The sequence below is a fragment of the Aspergillus eucalypticola genome (assembly GCF_003184535.1).
Source record: "Aspergillus eucalypticola CBS 122712 chromosome Unknown BO83scaffold_47, whole genome shotgun sequence".
NCBI lineage: Eukaryota > Fungi > Ascomycota > Eurotiomycetes > Eurotiales > Aspergillaceae > Aspergillus > Aspergillus eucalypticola.
The window spans coordinates 101,404-120,264 of record NW_020290321.1 but is presented as its reverse complement, the minus strand read 5'-3'; the positions used below and the strand labels follow the sequence as shown (position 1 = coordinate 120,264).

Genomic DNA, 18,861 nt, shown 5'->3' with positions numbered 1-18,861 from the left:
ACCAAGCAGGGGACCCCCGCCGTGCTGAATCCCCGTCCCCTGCACTTATGAGGGGGAGTCGGACCCTCAAGGCTAACTCTGTCGTCATGAGGTTCAAATTCAATTCCTAAGAGGGTCACGAACTAGCTCTTAGGCATCACTCCACGCCGTCAGACCACGCGGATCCACCATGGTAGAACAAACGAGCTTGGAAGTGGGGCTGCCAGTCAGGGAGCAGGTACCATCTTCAAGGCACCGACTGGAGGATGATAGAATCAATGCGTAACTGGATAGAGCGAGATTGCTACGCTCAGCAGGGGAAGAGCGATAAGTCGCATAGATGAAACGTACAACACGATACGAGCCTAGACGGGATGCGATGGGAGATTATTTAGGGACGGGCCGATGGAAGGGATGGACGGGAGCACCTCGGTGGTCAGAAGTGTGGTTTGTTGCTGGATGCCATGATAGTGAGAGTGGTGTTGCGAAGGGAACGTCGGCACCAGACCGGCGAGCGAAAGCCGGAGGAACCACCCGCAATCACGGGATTGGTCCGGCTCCGGACACCGGCCGGGGCAGCTGGAGCCGAGGTCGGCGAGGATTCCCCATTCCAGTCGGTTACCCCCGACTTCCTCCATATCAACACCCTCTTGGCTTGCAGACACTCAGGGGTCGTTTCTGTAGACTCATGCAAGGCTACTACGTGTTTGCATGGCTGTGAATTGCTCAGATCTTCTACAATAACTTTGGCAATAATTTTCCAAGAGCATAATGGTTACCTGCAAGACTCTATCACGCTGTCGGAGTCCGCAGAACAACACCATCACTGACTGCCTTCGTAGCCAACCTCTGAGAAAGTTTGCCAAGATCATAATCCAAACCCTTGATTTGTGGGGATAACTCTTCTCCCGTCGCTCTGTCGATCCTCCTATATTGCAACCCTTCGTACGCACCCCGGCGAGGGATACACGCAATGCCGGTTGTTGCCGCGCTCTTGGTAGCATCCACTTTGGTTGCGGTTGGCTCAAGATGTCAAGGCATGCAGCTGTTGGGGCTTGACCATCAATCCGAGTGGAGTAACATCCAGAAATGAACAACTTTATTGGTGGTAGGAAACGTTATGAGCACCTCTCTAGGCCAACCTGAAGAAACTGTGTGATATTGAATGTGGCTTCCGCAATTCAACCCGAACATCTTATTCGCCAGTAACCTGAATACCGTGTAAGGGACGGGACACACAGCGTCACTCCTGTGAGTGTAAATCACCCGGTCGAAGCTTGGTTCAATACATAGCACGAAACGCGAGATCAGCAGCTCAACTTGCCCAAATGAGTCTGGATCGGCCTTCTCGTGCACCTCTGGCGTGATGATGATTGGATCCTTGGCCTCTACTCCAGACAATAATTTCCGAACGATAACTGAGATGATCACGGAACCAGGCATTGAGAACATTATAAGTAGTGGCATCGCCCGCATCACCTCAGCTGCTTCCTTTCTAGCAGGCGGGCTTCTAAGACTTACTTATCAACCTACACTTTCTCTCCTCTCTGTAACATACAAGGACCCCACTCATCATGAGAGCTGCTCTCGGGGTCCTAGCCGGGGCCACGACCATTGTCCTGTCCCAGGCAGCCAGTCTGGCGGATGTCTGTACCACTAGCCATGCAAAGTCGTCCCTTCCCAGCAATGATGAAATTGAAGGTCTCGAGATCGACACTTCATCCATCACCGCCAGTGCTGTCTACAATGCTTCCACGTCGGGTAGCTACTTCTTCCCTGCCGCTTCCTACAGCTACTGCAACGTGACCCTCTCATACACCCGGCCGGGTCTGGATACTCCCCTGCTGTTGGAGCTCTGGTTGCCCGCTCCCGAGGACTTTCAAAACCGATGGCTGTCCACGGGTGGTGGAGGCTACGCCATCAACTCCGGCACCAGCTCCCTTCCCGGTGGTGTGATGTATGGAGCTGCTGCGGGTATCACGGATGGTGGTTTTGGAGGATTTGATACCGAATTTGATGCCGTTTTTCTTGAAGCCAACGGTACCATCAACTACGAGGCATTGTATTCTTTTGGCTACCTCGCTCATCATGAACTTACAATCATTGGAAAAGCCTTCAGCCGCAACTTCTACAGTCTGGGTGACTCCAAGATCTACGCCTACTACCAAGGTTGCTCAGAGGGTGGCCGCGAAGGTTGGAGCCAGGTGCAACGCTATGCGGACCAGTGGGATGGAGCCGTTATCGGTGCCCCTGCATTCCGGTACGGCCAACAGCAAGTGAACCACCTCTACCCTGACGTGGTTGAGCATACTTTGGGCTACTACCCTCCTACCTGTGAATTGGAAAAGATCGTGAACTTGACCATTGCGGCCTGCGATGCCCTGGATGGCCGTGTTGATGGCGTGGTGGCTCGTACTGACCTGTGCAAGTTGCACTTCAATGTCAACTCGACCGTTGGCGCCCCTTACTCCTGCCCGGCATCTACCACCACTACAGTCCTTAAGAAGCGCACTTCGATGTCCAACACCACCCCCGCACAGAACGGTACTGTTTCTGCTATCGGAGCTGCCGCAGCCAGCAAGATGCTCGACGGGCTCCGCACCCTGGACGGCCGCCGCGCTTACATCTGGTACCAACCCTCGTCCACCTTCGACGACGCCCAGACCCAGTACAACTACGACACCGGAAAGTGGGAGTTGGATATCACCACCCTCGGCGGTGAGTGGGTGGCCCGCTTCCTGGAACTGCGCGATGCAGACAACCTCTCCAGCCTGGATAACGTCACGTACGATACCCTGAAGGAGTGGATGGAGCTCGGATGGCAGCGCTACGAGGACAGCCTCCAGACCACCTGGCCCGACTTGACACCCTTCCAATCAGCCGGAGGAAAGATTATCCATGTGCATGGCGAGTCCGACCCCAGTATCCCGACCGGTTCGTCCGTGCACTACCACGAGTCTGTTCGCCAAATCATGTACCCAGGAATGTCGTTCAACGAGAGCTCCCAGGCTTTGAATGAATGGAATAGATTGTATTTGATCCCTGGTGCAGCGCACTGCGCGTCGAGCACCACGCAGCCTAATGGACCCTTCCCGCAGACCACCCTCGAGACGCTGATCCAGTGGGTCGAGGGAGGCGTCTTCCCAACCCGCTTGAATGCCACCGTACTGGCAGGTGAGCGGAAGGGTGAGCAGCAGCAGTTGTGCGCGTGGCCTTTACGCCCCTTGTGGAAGAACAATGGCACCGTCATGGACTGTGTGTTTGATGAGGAGTCCTACAAGACATGGGTTTATGATTTTGATGCGTACAAGCTGCCCCTGTACTAGATTCGATGTGATGTGTTATATGTATTATGAATTCTACCTAGCTAGCATGATGAAGTATTACCGAATGAAGAATGTACACAATTACAAGTTATTATTAAAAGTAATGTAATTTGGATTGTCAAGTTCTAGGTGGGCTATAGCCCTTGCCTAGTTGATCACTTTATTTCCCCAAAACATTGGCAATGGTCGCAGTATCCCGCAAGAGCTCCTCCTCGTGCATCGTTCTGCCCATGAGCTGCACACAGCATGGCGCGCCTTCGACATCGTCTGCAACATCTGCGAAGCGTTAGAACGGTCTAAATGGTTGTATAGGGAAGAACTTACACGGAGGTCGGTATGTCACGTCCCTGACATACTTGGCGTCATCAGCCTTGTTAGCCTTTCTGTACGGAATAATCGTAGCCGGATACTGTAGTTGTCAGCTGAGTCAAGATCATCTGGGAATGAATTTCCATACATCCAAAACATTGGCCAAAACAGTATATGGCACCCATCCCACTGCATCATGTGCCACCGCGGTGCCCTGATATCCCGGCATAATGATCGCGTCGATCTTGTTCTGGACAATCAGCTGTCGGAACTGCTCGCAGATTGTCTCCCGCTGCACGTTCAAATCATAGAGAGATTCCAGCGTATGTGGGGCCCATTCATATGGCAAATCAGCACTCGGTAGGTCGGTAATTGTCAGAGCAGGGATGCGTGGCTCGCCGCTCTTAGTGATGTGGCTGAAGGCGGTTCGTGCCGGGTCCATAGCGAAGGTTCGGAAGCCGAGAAGGAGGGCATCTTTGAGGGAAGGGGTGGTTAGGTTGATGACTTCGTGGCCGGCGGCTTTCAGGGCGTCGACTGCGCGGGTTAGGGTGTTGAGAATGGGAGGGTGCACGGGGAAGTGGGGGTCTTCGAGGATGAAGCCGAGTCGGAGGGTTTCTTTCGGGGGAGCGGTACGCCAGGTGCTGAATATGGTCGAGGAGTCGTATCGCCAGGGGTCGGCATCCACGACTAGTTTCATGAATAGACCGAGGTCGCGCACTGAGGTCGCTAGTGGGCCGGCGCAGGGCCGGATGCCCGCGAGACCTTTTCGGCCGGAGCCTGTCTGGCCTCCGTAGGGAATGCGGTGGATGGATGGGCGTAGGGCGAAGGTCCCGTCGAAAATTGCCGGGATGCGGATGGAGCCAGCAATGTCGGTGCCCACGCCCAGAATTGATCCGCGCATGGCGATTAGAGCACCTTCACCACCTGATGATCCGCCGGCGCTGAGGCTGGTTCGGTTGGGATTGAGAGTGCGACCGAAGACGTAGTTGTGGGAGTCGGCAGCCTGAATACTGTCAGTATTTGGTGAGACTAGCGATGAAGGCAGTTATACCATCATTGTCTGGGGAATATTGGTCTTCACATAGAGCACTGCGCCCAAGTCCAGAAGAATCTGGACGACGGAAGAATTGTTCTGGACAGGACCGTGTGCAATGAAGGCAGTGAAGCCGATGGTGCTTGGAACACCTGCAACGTTGAAGCAGTCCTGGCACTGTCAATCTTCAACACGTTATTGTTCTGGCGACAGTTGATCTACCTTAAGACTAACGGGCAACCCATGCAGCGGTCCGCGGACCTTGCCTGTGGACTGGAAGTACTCGTCCAACTCCTTTGCTCGCTCCAAAGCAAGATCAAAAAAGGTCTCTGTTAGACAGCGCGTCTATATCCGACCGTAAGTATATCATCACGATCAACTATCGAAATGTTTGACCTACCACTTGCTGTGCGATGGCCGCTCGAAGGCAAAACGCCTCGGCGACTTCAACGGCGGTATACTTTCCAGAGTGAATCTGCTCGAGCAAGGCCGTGGCGTCATAGTTTTCAGTAATTTCCAATTGTTTCGCAGACAACAAGCCACATTTGCGAGGCACATCGAGCACATTGGTCGGGGTTGTTTCGGACACATTCTCCGTAAATTCAGCCGGTAGCCGCCATGCCTGGGGAATCTTCGCGGCTGCGTCCGCCTGCTTCTGCTGCACAATTGTCTCCCACTGTTCGACTGCCATAGTGTTTTTCTGTAGGCAGTTATAAGTGCTGAGGTTATGAGGAGGGATCTGACTGGAAAGAGAGAACCACGGATATATGGCTCGGGAATGAGACAAGCCGAGGGTTTATTGCGACTAAACAACCCCGCGCGGGGTATTTGGAGTGGATGGATAGGAGATCCTTTCCCATCCTGAAGCTCCACTTCTGCCTAACTGTCTGTGTTCATGTGAAGAGCGGATTGTATGAGAGACGTTGGTTGATAAGCACAGCTGCCCCGCACAGCACAACCTGATCTCGGCTCACCGAAGTTGGGAAGCAAGGTGGTTGTTAATGCGCTCGGGTTTCGGATAGGATATCCGAACTGATATCATTCAGCACAGCCATTTGTTGAACCCTAGACCTCCCTGAATTGTTATACGCAGCTATACATCTCAAAGCATATACGATGTCGGAATACATATTAGGAGGAGAAAATCCTATGATACATGACATTCTTCCCACTTTCCGAATAGCTCTCTTTCACATGTGTCACCCTGACTATAATCGTACAGAAACTTGTAATTGCAGTCTGGTCTCGTAATCTCAATGGTTTCACCGACGCGATGCATGTAGTTCAGGCCATTAGAAGAAAGCGATGGGATTCGGGGCAGTGCCATCCACGGCTTGCTGCACGTCATAATGTTCCACCAAGCACGTCCCCACCATGCGGATCATGTCCACCAGGGCCGAATTGGGGATCCCCATGGTCGCATTACCAATGACTTTGGTATGAGCAGTTCCATATGCAGTGCCGTCCTTATCCCATCCGACAAACGCACGCTGTAACTGAGAGTCCACATTCGGGACAATAGCGGACAACTCGCCCAGAGTAGTGTCGATGCCATTCCCAGTCACCAGAGGCGAATGATTGATGTAACCGGTCGCGACATATTTCGTGAAGGCGTCTGTGAGGTGCTTCTCGGTATAGAGCAGATTGGTGAAGTCGTCCCAGGCGGCCAGCTGTTGGCCTGGGAGGCCTCCGGCTTGGTGGTGTCGGGGCAGCCGAGGGCAGTGAATTCATCGGGGCCTCCGCGCCGGACAGCCTGGGCGGCTGTCAGGACACCAAGGGAGACGAGCCCGGTGACAATAGCAACCACGCGCATGACTGGTCGATAAGGATAAATTCTGTGTATTTTTGGAAGATGTCAGGGAACAGCTACTCTGCACGCCATTATGGGAAGACACGAGCCATTAAGTAGAGCGTGAGGAATGTTGTGTTTCTTCTCCGCTCGCCGTTGGTATGTGGCCGTGTCTAGGGCACGGTCGGGCTATTTAATCCAACTCTTGGACCTCGTGTATGTGAGCATAATTTCAGGGTCGCAAATGCCAGCCAAGGGATCTATCGAGTGTCTGGACTAGCGCGACCACCGATCAGAAACATTCGCTTTCCGATTCAGCGCATCTGGCCATCTTGGCGAGGGACCAGGAAAGCGAGAGAGTATATCACGCGTCACTTCACTTATGGAACTGGGAATTATTCTTCCATGAATGAACCCGAGTGTTAGATGATCACATTGACCTGCTGGATGAAAGTGTTATGGCGATGAGTCGAATTCAGAAGATTAGGCAACTGCCAGTGGCAGCCTAAAGTTGGCTTGGCTTAAATTCCGCGGTCGCAAAGTTGAATCTTTAGACCGACCTCAGAATGCAAATCAAGTTAATTCGCTCCCTTCGCACTGCAACTGACATGCAATTCCACCAAATCTTCTCTCTAATTACAACGATCTTAATCACAGCAGCAGCTGGCGGACAAAGTCTCGTTCCCGAGCAGCTGTTCCTCGATTTGCCCGTTGCGGAGGTGCTCAATCGAACTGCCTGGAACTTGGTGGAACCATGGGCCACCGAGTACTGCACCGCCATTGCAGAGCAGCGATACGGAGATGCCATCTATGCCCGATACAACATCCATGGGGACACCAAGAACGGCATGTTGACGTTGTGGGACTGCACTGATGAAGGGTCGTACCGTGAATGGAACATCACTGTATATGAGCAGATAATGGAGGATGCTCGAGGGTATTACGATGGGCACCCGGACCTTTACCAAGAAGCGCTGGAGTTCTATAGCAGCAACAGTCCCAACGACTCGCGGGGAGCCATCATCGAAGCGCTGAACCATGTAATGAACAATGGGTCAGACTTCTAGCCGCTCACGAGTTCCATTCATTCCACTCGCTATCGGATTCTGCAACTACTCGATCATGTTCCTCTATATGTCGGAAAGATTCAATAGTGGTATGCATTGTGACAGGTAGCACGCCACGCTGGGGCGTTGTGATGATAGCTTCAGCAGGACATTTCATTTCAAAAAGATATATATTGTGACATCGAGTCCCTTGTATCTAGCCTTTAAGACACTCATGAAAGGGGATATAGACAGATCACCAGTATACCGAGATGAGCCATGTGCACGGACCCAGTTATTGCCTCATTTGGAAGGCTCTTCCGGTGGAGAAAACTGCCCCACGCGGCAACTCTTCCACTTTTCTTTGCTGCTTCAATCTTCATCATCTTCTAAGTATTCTGCATCCCTCCAGCATGGAGGATAGCCCTGGTTTGAGGGCCAGTCCCGCCACCAAAGTCCCCAGCGCATGTCAGCGCTGTCGACGTCAGAAGCTAAAGGTTCGTAGAGACGAGTAAGCTCTGGAACATTCGACGTATCTGCTCACACTTGGTCAGTGCGACATCCAACGGCCTTGTACCCTCTGCACCCGCGCCGGGGTCCGCTGTCTTCCCGGTTCGGCGACCCGCTGGCGACCCTACCGGCATACGCAGGATACGGCCGCGTCACCAACGGTCCAGACACCAAATACAAGTGTCCCGAGACGCCATGCGAGTTCACCCCATGCCATCGGTTCTGGCCAACGTCCCGTCGAGACTGCAACGCCAGGGACACCATCGCACCGAAAAGATCATGATTGGATATCAAGCTCGACTATATCCCTTCTAGGCGGAGTGAGGCTCCCGTAATGACTCGCACTATGGGCGACTCTAACCACTATTCGATTAGGCATTCAACCTTCACAATGTGGCCGCACCGGGGCCACCTGCAACGGACGCACTCCCGGGAGCCCCCTTGCAAGAGCCTAGATCTGCTTCACCAAGCGTTGAGTTTGACACATATGAGCATTCCTCTTCAACTGCACTCGCGCCCTGCGACCTGTCCTCTCCCGTTACGGGGGACTTGGCATCCCTACTACCCAGCTTTGACGCGGCCAGTCTTCTCGTAGATACATATTTCGATCGAGCGCACTGGTTCATGTTGGTCTTCTATCAAGACGAGTTTCGTCAGCGGTGGCCCAAACTGTATAGCGACTCTACTGAGAGGCCTTCAACATACTCCCACCATCACCTCGGCTTTCTCAGCACCTTCCTGATTGTAATTGCCATCGGGCTGCAGTACGCCGGGCCCTATCGACGAGAGATTCTCTTGAGATATGGGGTTGAAATTGCCCTTAGGGATCGCATTCTCTCTGTTGTGAGATCGGGGCTTCTTGACATCATGTCTTTAGGCTCTTTAGAAGCAGTCCAAACCTGCATTCTACTCGGTACGTATTATTTATACCATGGTGCTCCGCGACTGGCATGGCCGGTATGCGGATGTGGGCTTCGTATCGCGCAAGCTCTACAATTACACCGCCGACAGAACTCGGTTCAATCGACTAATTTCCGAACTCGTAATGAAACTCGCAAAAGATGCTGGTGGGCAGTGTATGAGATTGAAACCTTCTCTGCCGTGGCATATGGGTATCCACACAGTATCCGAGACGACGACTGCGACGTGGAACCGTTAGATCCATCAGCCAAACTTCAAACTATGCAGTCTCCGGGTTCATTCGATGAACCTCTGACGTCGGGTCCAACGCTACTTTCCTACAAGTACTTCATAACCAAACTATCTACCATCTCCAAGGGAGCCTTGGATGATCTGTATCGCGTTCGCTCGCATGCAGCTAGCCGATCTCGCACAGATTCCCTGGATATCCAAAGAATCGTTCGAAAGGTCGCCGACTACGACAGTCGTCTCCGTCATTGGGAAGCAGAGATTCCTCTCCCACTCCAGTGGCGCCGGGTCGCTCACCAATCTCATTACGCCTCTGCCGAAGAAGTCGATCGCGATATTGGGGCCTCGGGGCCTCGCTTCGAGAATCACATTTATCAACTCCAAGCTCTCGCTCTGTGGCTTGCGTATCAGAACGCACGCATTCTCACGCACCGTCCACTTCTTTCCTACACGCTGGCCGCTGGAGAACGAACCAGCAAGTATAATGGGGATGCTGCATATTCGGTTGACCCCTTTGGTGCCTCTTTGACCGCTTGTCGTGATGCGGCGCTCAGCATGTCGGAGATTCAGTCAAGCCCGTTATTAGAAGTGGTTTCGGAAACATATGCGGCTTCATTTGTTAGCATTCATACATTCACAGCAGGCGTGACCCTTGGTATCCTCAGCAGCATGGATCCTCTAGGTCCACACTCTACCGAGACCAAGTCCGGACTCCGCAAATTGATCGGCATCCAGGACAAGCTCCGAACACACTCAGTTGCAGCGCAGCAGGGATTGACTATCCTTCAGCGCCTGGTGAAATTGATCATGGAAAAAGAACTCAGTGTAATGATGGAATTGTCTACTTCTGCAACCACTGCACGTTCAAATGAGCCGACAATGACGAATTCTTCATCGAGACAGAGAATTTCGGGCCAAGCCTCTGATGGACCAGCAGCTCGAAATAATGCCATTGATCCCTTTGGGGTGTCCACGGCACTCGTAGGCTCCATTGCTCCGAATCTCCCAGCTGGAGATGGATCCGCCCAATACATGCATGATCCTGCTCTCGCGGCTGCCCTTCAAGACTTTGATCAAGGTATTGCTCTCTAACGCTTTTATCAATCAATTCTAATGCTGTCTATAGCTCTGTCAAACTATGGCCCCCGAGCCCAGGTAGGCCACGATGGCAGCCCAGAAAGCCTGTCATTTTGGCCCACCGCGGAGGGCTTTCCGATCCTGGAGCAGAGTTGGATGTGGGGCATTGAAGGTGCACCTTTCTACGGGGAGCATACAGGTCCACACAATGGCGGTAGCTATACACCCTGAGAAAGAGCAGTTTGCGACGTAAATGATGTACCCTTCAGATCGCTCCGGTGGGACAAATCACCTAATTGGGAAGGCTTTCCGCCGGATACATCTGCGGGGTCCAGGTATAAGAACGAGGCGTCCCCGGACATACATACTCCACAACAAATAAACACAATCTCATCAAAAACATTCCATCATGACACACAAAATCACAGTGACCCTGCCCCAGCTGGCAAAGATGATCGACCACTCGCTCCTTCACCCCACTATGACTGACGCCGACATCATAGCAGGCCTCAAAATTGCCCGCGACAATCACGTCGCAACTGCCTGCGTCAAACCCTACGCCATCCCCTTAGCCAGGAAAGAACTCGCTGGATCAGACGTTCTGGTCTGTCCGGTCATCGGATTCCCCCACGGCAACAGCACCACAGAGATCAAGGTCCTTGAAGCCGCTGCGGCAGCTAAGGCTGGCGGAGCCGAGATAGACATGGTGGTCAATGTCGGCAAGGTCCTCGGGGAGGATTGGGACTATGTGGCGGAGGAGGTTCGCCAGATCAACGAGGCTGTGGTTGCCAATGGAGCTGTTTTGAAGGTCATCTTCGAGAATGATTACTTACGACCTGAGCATATTGCTCGTCTCTGTGAGATCTGTACCCAGATTGGAGTTGCCTTTGTCAAGACATCGACCGGATATGGATTCGTGAAGCAGCCGGATGGTGCATACAATTACAAGGGTGCGACTGTGCAGGCTCTCAAGTTGATGAGGGAGAAGTCGGGCGAGAAGGTGCAGATTAAAGCTGCGGGAGGAGTTCGTACATTGGATGATCTGCTACATGTTATGAGTTTGGGTGTTACTCGCATTGGGGCCACGGCTACTGTCGCGATTTTGGAGGATGCCAGGAGACGTGGGATTGGGAATGAGCCTGTCGAGGTGGAGTTTAAGCCGATGGCGGAGGCATCTGGGGGATACTGATTGTATTAGCATGTTTATACCCATCATACATATTCGACTAATGTAAATCCACCGTCTCTCCTTCTCTTAAACTACGTATTAATCGATCCTCGGCCCACCAACCTTTTTCTCTAGCTAGAATGCGATGTGGCGAATTGCTGCTCCATATGAGTCCATGACGGGGCCGGCTGGCTATACTTCCCTATTAGGTAATTCCCACCGCCGGGCGGGGTTCCACTCCGCTTCCGACGTTCTTCATAGATACATAAAGTTCAAGTATGACTATATATGCTGGATGATTGCCAAAGTAAATCTAAATCTGATCTCTATTCACCACTCAGCACACTCAACATGCCATTTGATCCCAGCAAATACAGCGACGAAGTCCAAATAGTGTCCAAGGATACCCCATCGGATGATATCATCTACTTACTCAAACGAGACGGAGGTGTATTCATCAAGGGCCTCATCTCGGAAGAAGATATAGACCAAGCCTCCCAAGAAGCCAACCCCCGTCTAGATGCAGATGTAGAATGGAATGGTTCCTTCTTCCCGGGTGAGTCGACTCTTTGCTCTTTTGCTTCGGACAATCACAGCTCATCGATCAGCACAAACCCAACGCGCCCCGTCCTTGATCGCGCATAGCCCGACCTACACCAAGACACAAGTCATGAATCCTCTCTTTCACCAGGTATGCAACCATTTCCTAACCTCCAGACGATGGTACTGGTGGGGAAACGAGAAGAAGATGTCTGTCTCTAAGCCGTACGTGCACTCCTGCACAGCGATGCGAATCGGCCCTGGAGCCAAGGCGCAGCCCTTGCATCGTGATGATTACATCAACCATCGTTATCATACTGAGATTGGTCAATGGGATGATGTGCGAGACATGGAGCGCGAGTCTGCCGTCGGCCTCTTTGTAGCTGGGTGTCGCGTCACGCGGGAGAATGGAGGGACGCAGTTTATCCCTCGTAGCCATCTTTGGTAGGTGAACTTACTCTTAAGAACCGATTTCTAGAGTCAGGTCTGACAGCCAAGCAGGGGAACAGATAGGACTACGCCTCCGAAGGTCGAGCAATGCATCTTCGCCGATATGGAGAAGGGCGATGGCTTCATTATGCTAGCATCGGCATACCATGGAGGGGGCTCAAACATCACCGAAGACGAGTACCGGCTGATGTTCGCTACGTTCGTCGTTCGAGGTTACCTGCGCCAGGAAGAGAACCAGTTCCTGGCGGTGCCGGCGGATGTCGCGCGCAGGTATGACCGCGAGACTTTGGAGTTCATGGGTTATGCCATGAGTGAGCCGGCTTGTGGTTATGTGGAACAGATGGATCCTATCTATTCTCTTTGTCCGGAGCTGAAGGAGAATGAGCGGCCGCGGGACTTTTAGTGGGTGTTTTTGAGGAAGCTTTGTTCATGCTGTAAACACGGTGCATCTCAGGCATGTTACAAATGTATGTACAGTGACCTGTTCCGAGGAGAGTCGCTTGATGAAGGGGTGTACTCTTAAGTAGCACAGCTAGGGTACTGTTGGCCTGATGCTACAATTCGATGAGAAAGGTACACTCATTGATGTCTGACGGATATGCATATGCATAGTCCTTTGATACAACCAGTACGAGTTTGATCCGGTCGGGTTATATATACGATCCAGCCTATACGTGGCTGATTTCGTGGAAGATAACTTCGAAGTAGTGCGAAAGGGTAGTGGCTTCGAGCTGGTGCAGGATCTGACGAACCAGACATCTATGGATGTCAACTTGCCGTGTCCTTATCTCAGAAACTTGTGGCGTGTGTGTGACTTGGATTGGTAGTGAGATCGGGAGCCGAATGTCAGGGTAGTACGATGATAGTAATGTTTGCTTATTTATTGCCTGTTCGAACATATTATACCCCGCTGCCAGTAGAAAGATACGTGCCATCCCCTAGAATAGCAATAGAAAGCAGGGTATGAACTTGGTCCGGTCCTAGTGGATAGCTAAGTAGGACCTGCCACGCAGCTACTCAACTCAGCCACTGACATGGATCCATGTGACTCAACTCAGCCACTGACATGGATCCATGTGCGGCCAGCGAAACTGAGCCTTTCATACTCAACTGCTACATGTCTTATGGTTAAGATGTTCTATCTTACATAGAAGTAGTCGATAAATTATACCGGAAAATCATTTCATTCGTGCAGATTATAGCGATGTCCATAGGGGACAGTGTCTATGTCTATGGAAAATAACAGAAATCTAAATCCGTCAACAGGAGCTGATGAAAGGCACCTTCTTAGAACTATCAATCCTCACTCCATCTAGATCGGCTCGTCCCGCGGCTCGATCAGCACTTCATTGACAGAGACATGGGCCGGCTGACGCAGCGCGTATATAATGGAATCCGCCACATTGTCCGGCTCAAGGATCTGGGCTCCGGACGGTTCGCCGTATTTCTTGACGGCCTCGGCATCCGTGGACATGCCCAAAAGGTCCGTCGCCGTGTTACCAGGCTGTACACTGGTCACACGCAGACCCATACCTGCCGTCTCCAAGCGGAGCGACTGCAGCGTCGCCTCAACGAAGAACTTACTGGCCGAGTAGACACCCAGGCCGGGGAATACCTTGCGTCCAGCATCGGAGGAGATCGCGACAATGTGACCACCGCCACGCGAGAGCATGCCGGGTACACTAGCCGACAGACAGTGGAGGAGGCCCTTGCAGTTGACGTCGACCGTACGCTCCCACTCTTCCGTCTGCACATTGGCCATCATAGTAAAGTACATCACTCCGGCACACGAGACGATAATGTCCACAGGGCCAAGTTCGTCGTTGGCCGCTTGGAAAAGGGCGTCCACCTGCTCCTTGCTCGTGACGTCGGTCTTCCGGGCAATGACCTTGCCACCGTGGGCCGTGATGCGGCCCTTGAGTGATTCAAGTGCGTCGAGACGCCGAGCGGCGAGAGCCACATGGCAACCCTCTCGACCCAGAGCGGCCGCAACTGCAGCTCCAATGCCAGAAGAGGCACCCGTTACGACGGCGACCTTTCCGCTAAGCGGGCCCTTGATGGCCGGCTTCGCGGCCCCGTTGAGACCTTGCTGGCGAAGCGGTGGCCGCGGCAGCCAGCCTCGAGCGAACCAGTGCCGCGTGTAGGTCTCCAGCAGAGCCCGGTCGACCTTGGGCCGTTCCACGACCGCCCGGAAAGGACGGGTGGCCGCATTGTCCAGCACGACAATGCCCCGGAGGAAGTCCACCGTGGGCATGCCACTGCGGAGAATATCGACGGTGAAACCACCGTCTCCACCCTTGACCGCACTGCGCTTCTCATTCCACAGGGATACCCAGTCATCCCAGGCCAGGGATTTGGTCGGGTAGCCGAGCTCATTCAGAGAGGCAAAGACCGCCCGTGTATCGACCGGGTTCGGATCGCCGAGGTGGAACACGGTTTGCTCAGCGTGCGTTTGACTGGCGAGATGCACAATAGCCTTGCTGACAAAGTCCACGGGCGTCATTTCCGCTCGCCAGCCTTCCACTTCAGGCGCGTAGCCGAGCTTAATCGACTCCACGAACAAGGCCGACAACAGATCCCAGGCATTAGCGGCACCCGTCTGGCTATGGCCGCTGATGGTTCCGGCACGGTGAATCTTCACGGGCAGTCCGCGACGACCCGCTTCAAAAACCAGCTGCTCGGCCACCCACTTGGTTTGACCGTATCCATCCAACAGCTTGTCGGGGACGTCGTCCACCGGGAGCATGGCGTCCTCGGACCAGCCCTTCTCTCCGGACGGCGGGAGCACGCCATTGGTGGAGACATATTGTACGGTCGCACCACCCTTGCACGCCAAGCGGAGGACTTCTCGCGTACCGCCGACATTGGGCCCGCGAAGAGCCGCATAAGGGTAGACCAAGTTGACGGTGGCAGCAGCATGAACGATGACCTGCACGCGGGCGGCAAGCTCGTCGAAGGCTTCTGGGGAGAGGCCGAAGCGGGTCCGCGACAGGTTTCCGGGCAGGATCTCAACGCGCTCCATGATGGAGTCCCGCCACAGTCCCAGGTCTAAGAGGTTTCGGCGGATTCTGGCCACACCACCAGGCTGGTCATCATCAGCCGGGTCCGTAAATCGGACCAAGCAGATAATATGCGCGGAGGTGCTCTCGAGCAGATCGTGCAGGAGGAAGGCGCCAAGAAATCCCGTCACTCCCGTCAGGAGCACCGTGTCTGCGTCCGTGACCGAGCGGATGGCCACGTTGGACGGTCGGATATCATCGTCGAGAGTGGCGTCAGCCCGGAGGACCGCGGGGAGATCGGCTTGGACCGCAGCCGTATGGCCGTCGCGAATGTCACGAACGGTCTGGAGATGGCCCGCCAGGGTGGCGTTTTCCGCCAGCCGGGCGATCGGAACGCGGAAGCCAAAGTGTCGGGACATGCGCGAGGAGAGGTCCGCCAACGACAGGGAGTGTCCACCCAAATCGAAGAAATCATCACTGGGCTTCAACAGATTGCGCGCGGTTTTGAGGGCGACCGCCCAAATGGCCGCCACTTGGTCAATACCGATCGGGTCCTTCTCCACGGGCTTTCCATTCCCGTTGACGTGGTCGGCCGTGCGCGGGGGAGGCAGGCGTTTGAGATCGACCTTGCCCGTTACATCGTGTGTGGGAAGCGCCTCCAGCTCCACCCAGAGAGACGGAATCATGTAGTGTGCCAGAACCTGGGTGAGGATGCGACGCGCGCCCGGGCTATTGCCCGCCTCATTGATTTCCACCACGGGGCGGTCGGTGGCGTGGTCCTTGTCGCGGACAATGTATGCCACTAACTGTCGCTCCAGACCCTCGCCATGGGCCACCACGGCACAATGGCGAATTGCGAGATTCTTGGTGATCTCATACTCCACCTTGGCGGGCACGACCGAGTAGCCGCGCAGCTTGATCATGGATCCCACGCGACCGGTGATTTCGAGAAGACCCGAAGGCAGCCGGCGCGCGAGATCGCCCGTCCGGTACAGACGGGACCCTGGAGTTGCATCGAAGGGGTTCTCTGTGAACGCTTTGGCGGTGGTTTCGGGAAGGTTGAGGTACCCGCGAGCCAAAAGTGGACCAGCCACATAGAGCTCCCCGCTCACCCCGTTCTCCACCGGTTGCCGGTTATCGTCCAGAATGTGGGTGTTCTTGGGGTCAATCGGGGGCCCAACCGGACAGTACAGCGCTTTCTCGTCGAGCATCTCCCGAATATCCCCGCAGGCGATCTCGTGTGTTTCACAGGCACTGTAGCAATTGAGGAGGCGGGTGTTGGGCAGGGCTTGACTGGCGCGACGGGCGAGATCGGTGGTCACCACCTCACCATTGAACCACAGTGTGCGGAGATGCGGCAGGCGCGAGCCGATGTGTGGATGACGGGCGAGGACGGTAGCGAGGAGAGTAGGGGTCATGAGGGTTTCTGTGATGCGTTTGGCCGCGAGGAGGTCCACGAGGGCGGCGGGGTCGTAGCTGATGTCGTCCGGCACCGCAACGACGGCCGCTCCCCGCAACAAGGGACGCAAAATCTCCCAGATGAAGAAGACATTACAAGCGACCCGATCGTTGGGGGTCAGATCCTGCACGCCAAATCGTAGGTTATAGGAGAGAACCGGGGCTCTGTGGGGGTTGGCAATTCCCTTGGGCTTGCCCGTAGTTCCGGACGAATAGGAAACGAAGGCCAGACGACCCAGATCGTCATCTGCGGGCGGGGGAGGCAAATCGGACACCCCGTTCGTCTCCGTGGCTGGTTCATCCAAGGAGATGAGGGGGACATCGGCCTTGATCTTGCCGACTTCGGCCCTGCAGGTGATGATGACGGCGGGGTTCCCGTCGCGGATCACATCGTCCAGCAGCTCGGGTGGGTAGGCCAGCTCGAGCACCAGAAAGGCTCCACCGGCGCGGAGAGCAGCCAGACAGGCAATGACATAGTCACTGCTGCGTGGGAGCAAAACTCCCACGAGAGTGTCCCGTCCGACCCGGTAGTGATGCAGCCGCCGAGTCAGGGCATCGACCGCCCGGTCTAATTCGGCGTAGGTATATGTGGTCTTGTCATCTTCCAGCGCCAGCGCATCGGGAGTGGCCTGCACCTGCTTGGAGAACAGGGCCGATAGGTCTTTGGTGACATCAATGATGGTCATTGTGTATAGATGTGGGGGTCGCGTGGGGTGGAAGACGGCGGAGGAGGGGAAGAGAGTGTATACGAGGGCGAGGAAAAGTGCGACCACCGGTCGACGGCAGATAATTAAGGAGGACTAAGGAGGGGGTGGGGGGTGGTATTTTAAGTCGCGAGGGCAGATCTTAAGAGACAAAAGGAAAGAAATGAGGTGTCAGATTAATCAATTCTGCGGTGAGAGCTGGGAAAGAGAAGAAGAAGGTGAGGAGGATTGAGGGGACAGGTGGAAGATATAGGGAACGAACTGGGCAACTAACTCACCGGCCAGCTTCCATGGCCTTCGCCTAGGAAACAAAGCAAACAGCAACCCGCCGCTGGACACGAAAGGCGGCAGATTGGAAAGCTTCCCAGGAAGCGTAATAATCCAGCCATATCTGGCAGCTGTTGAGGAATTAGTGTGGACGAGACAGTGGGGGCTCGAGGAGGATAAGTAGCAAGTGAGAGTCTACCATCAGAGGCTCGATCACATGCAAATTACAGACATCCCAAAGGGGTTTAGTGGGGGTCTCAACGTTCGCTCTTTCTGGCTGCTCGATAAGAGAAACTGGAAATACTCCAGACAATTACATCAATCGATAGGCCGATGTTCGGAAAGACAATATCCATCTCATTGTGATGCCTTGAATACTAGCAGAGAGAATTTCCCTGGTTCTACGGTGCACGAAAATTGAGGGAAATCTCGCTGGTTGCCCACCAATCGTGAGACTCGGGCAGCCTGCATGTGTACCCGGCTAGCCCTCGTATCCTGGGATTCTGAGTGGTTACAATTAAACTCATTCCTGAGATTTCATTTTCAATATAACCATTTTTATTTTAATTTTGTCTGTGCATCTTTTGTGTGTGTGTGTGTGCGGTAAGCTGCATCAGCGTGCATGGATAAGCTGTACCTGACGGAACTGAACCCTCCCGGTTCTTCCCTCCCCCCCCCTCAGAAATCAGAAATAGCTTTCCCCTCTCTTTTGGCGACCGACCGGGGATTGACTCCACACCAGCAAACTGAATTCCTCCATCATCAGCTCGAGACGGGGAGCGGTTAGTCCCGATCGAGACAATCGATATTATTATAGACACTGCCATTGGCTGCACGGGGCACTTCTTGCGGGACGCACTAACCCGGTTTTCTTTTGTGGTCAAAATCCTTCGACATGTGATTGCGGGTCCCTTTTGCTCTGTTTGTTTCCCTTTCTCTCTCACTTCTCTCTCTTTTCCAGATCTTTCCCTATCGATCCTTCCACCCCAGTAGCAATCAGGATAACCCTTGACGCCATCGACCCTTGCAGCGGAGATGACCAGTTCCTGTTTTCGGG

General features: G+C 54.0%; 8 protein-coding genes across 8 annotated transcripts; 5 read left to right on the top strand and 3 right to left on the bottom strand.

Moving 5' to 3' along the window:
• Nucleotides 1–1,553: 1,553 nt before the first annotated feature.
• BO83DRAFT_412728 (tannase) lies at nucleotides 1,554–3,305 on the top strand (the record flags this gene model as incomplete). Its single annotated transcript, XM_025534430.1, has 1 exon — nucleotides 1,554–3,305. One exon carries the CDS (start codon nucleotides 1,554–1,556, stop codon nucleotides 3,303–3,305), a length of 1,752 nt encoding a protein of 583 aa, XP_025382188.1.
• A 76-nt stretch (nucleotides 3,306–3,381) lies between these two features.
• BO83DRAFT_372998 (putative general amidase) lies at nucleotides 3,382–5,402 on the bottom strand. The gene is made up of 6 exons (XM_025530009.1): nucleotides 5,048–5,402; nucleotides 4,870–4,992; nucleotides 4,666–4,818; nucleotides 3,763–4,617; nucleotides 3,630–3,714; nucleotides 3,382–3,581 (listed from the first exon to the last, which is right to left on the bottom strand). The coding sequence occupies exons 1-6, from the start codon at nucleotides 5,336–5,338 to the stop codon at nucleotides 3,466–3,468; spliced, it is 1,623 nt and encodes a 540-aa protein (XP_025382187.1). The 5' UTR covers nucleotides 5,339–5,402; the 3' UTR covers nucleotides 3,382–3,465.
• A 537-nt stretch (nucleotides 5,403–5,939) lies between these two features.
• On the bottom strand, nucleotides 5,940–6,460 carry BO83DRAFT_432621 (uncharacterized protein; the record flags this gene model as incomplete). The annotated part of the gene is made up of 2 exons (XM_025535632.1): nucleotides 5,940–6,317; nucleotides 6,398–6,460. 2 exons carry the CDS (start codon nucleotides 6,458–6,460, stop codon nucleotides 5,940–5,942), a joined length of 441 nt encoding a protein of 146 aa, XP_025382186.1.
• Nucleotides 6,461–6,524: 64 nt separating this feature from the next.
• On the top strand, nucleotides 6,525–7,828 carry BO83DRAFT_383545 (uncharacterized protein). The gene has a single exon (XM_025532496.1). The coding sequence runs from the start codon at nucleotides 7,003–7,005 to the stop codon at nucleotides 7,501–7,503; it is 501 nt and encodes a 166-aa protein (XP_025382185.1). The 5' UTR covers nucleotides 6,525–7,002; the 3' UTR covers nucleotides 7,504–7,828.
• A 67-nt stretch (nucleotides 7,829–7,895) lies between these two features.
• Nucleotides 7,896–10,449, top strand: BO83DRAFT_326512 (transcription factor domain-containing protein; the record flags this gene model as incomplete). Its single annotated transcript, XM_025528042.1, has 4 exons — nucleotides 7,896–7,979; nucleotides 8,368–8,835; nucleotides 9,004–10,219; nucleotides 10,268–10,449. 4 exons carry the CDS (start codon nucleotides 7,896–7,898, stop codon nucleotides 10,447–10,449), a joined length of 1,950 nt encoding a protein of 649 aa, XP_025382184.1.
• Nucleotides 10,450–10,538: 89 nt separating this feature from the next.
• On the top strand, nucleotides 10,539–11,455 carry BO83DRAFT_192693 (2-deoxyribose-5-phosphate aldolase). Its single transcript, XM_025526565.1, has one exon. The coding sequence runs from the start codon at nucleotides 10,628–10,630 to the stop codon at nucleotides 11,405–11,407; it is 780 nt and encodes a 259-aa protein (XP_025382183.1). The 5' UTR covers nucleotides 10,539–10,627; the 3' UTR covers nucleotides 11,408–11,455.
• A 282-nt stretch (nucleotides 11,456–11,737) lies between these two features.
• Nucleotides 11,738–12,865, top strand: BO83DRAFT_372987 (phytanoyl-CoA dioxygenase family protein; the record flags this gene model as incomplete). The annotated part of the gene is made up of 3 exons (XM_025530007.1): nucleotides 11,738–11,942; nucleotides 11,995–12,370; nucleotides 12,428–12,865. The coding sequence occupies 3 exons, from the start codon at nucleotides 11,738–11,740 to the stop codon at nucleotides 12,777–12,779; spliced, it is 933 nt and encodes a 310-aa protein (XP_025382182.1). The 3' UTR covers nucleotides 12,780–12,865.
• Nucleotides 12,866–13,546: 681 nt separating this feature from the next.
• Nucleotides 13,547–17,924, bottom strand: BO83DRAFT_383543 (non-ribosomal peptide synthetase). The gene has a single exon (XM_025532495.1). It carries the CDS (start codon nucleotides 17,517–17,519, stop codon nucleotides 13,689–13,691), a length of 3,831 nt encoding a protein of 1,276 aa, XP_025382181.1. The 5' UTR covers nucleotides 17,520–17,924; the 3' UTR covers nucleotides 13,547–13,688.
• Between the last annotated feature and the right edge of the window lie 937 nt (nucleotides 17,925–18,861).

What these genes read in the sequence shown, in the direction of transcription:
- BO83DRAFT_372998 (XM_025530009.1), bottom strand. Translation starts at nt 5,338, where the DNA reads ATGGCAGTCGAACAGTGGGAGACAATTGTGCAGCAGAAGCAGGCGGAC. An exon ending in CGGCCATCGCACAGCAAGTG is followed by an intron (nt 4,993 to 5,047) that starts GTAGGTCAAACA and finishes GGTCGGATATAG; the next exon opens with ACGCGCTGTCTAACAGAGAC. An exon ending in TTTTGGCCAATGTTTTGGAT is followed by an intron (nt 3,715 to 3,762) that starts GTATGGAAATTC and finishes TGACAACTACAG; the next exon opens with TATCCGGCTACGATTATTCC.
- BO83DRAFT_383545 (XM_025532496.1), top strand. Translation starts at nt 7,003, where the DNA reads ATGCAAATCAAGTTAATTCGCTCCCTTCGCACTGCAACTGACATGCAA.
- BO83DRAFT_192693 (XM_025526565.1), top strand. Translation starts at nt 10,628, where the DNA reads ATGACACACAAAATCACAGTGACCCTGCCCCAGCTGGCAAAGATGATC.
- BO83DRAFT_383543 (XM_025532495.1), bottom strand. Translation starts at nt 17,519, where the DNA reads ATGACCATCATTGATGTCACCAAAGACCTATCGGCCCTGTTCTCCAAG.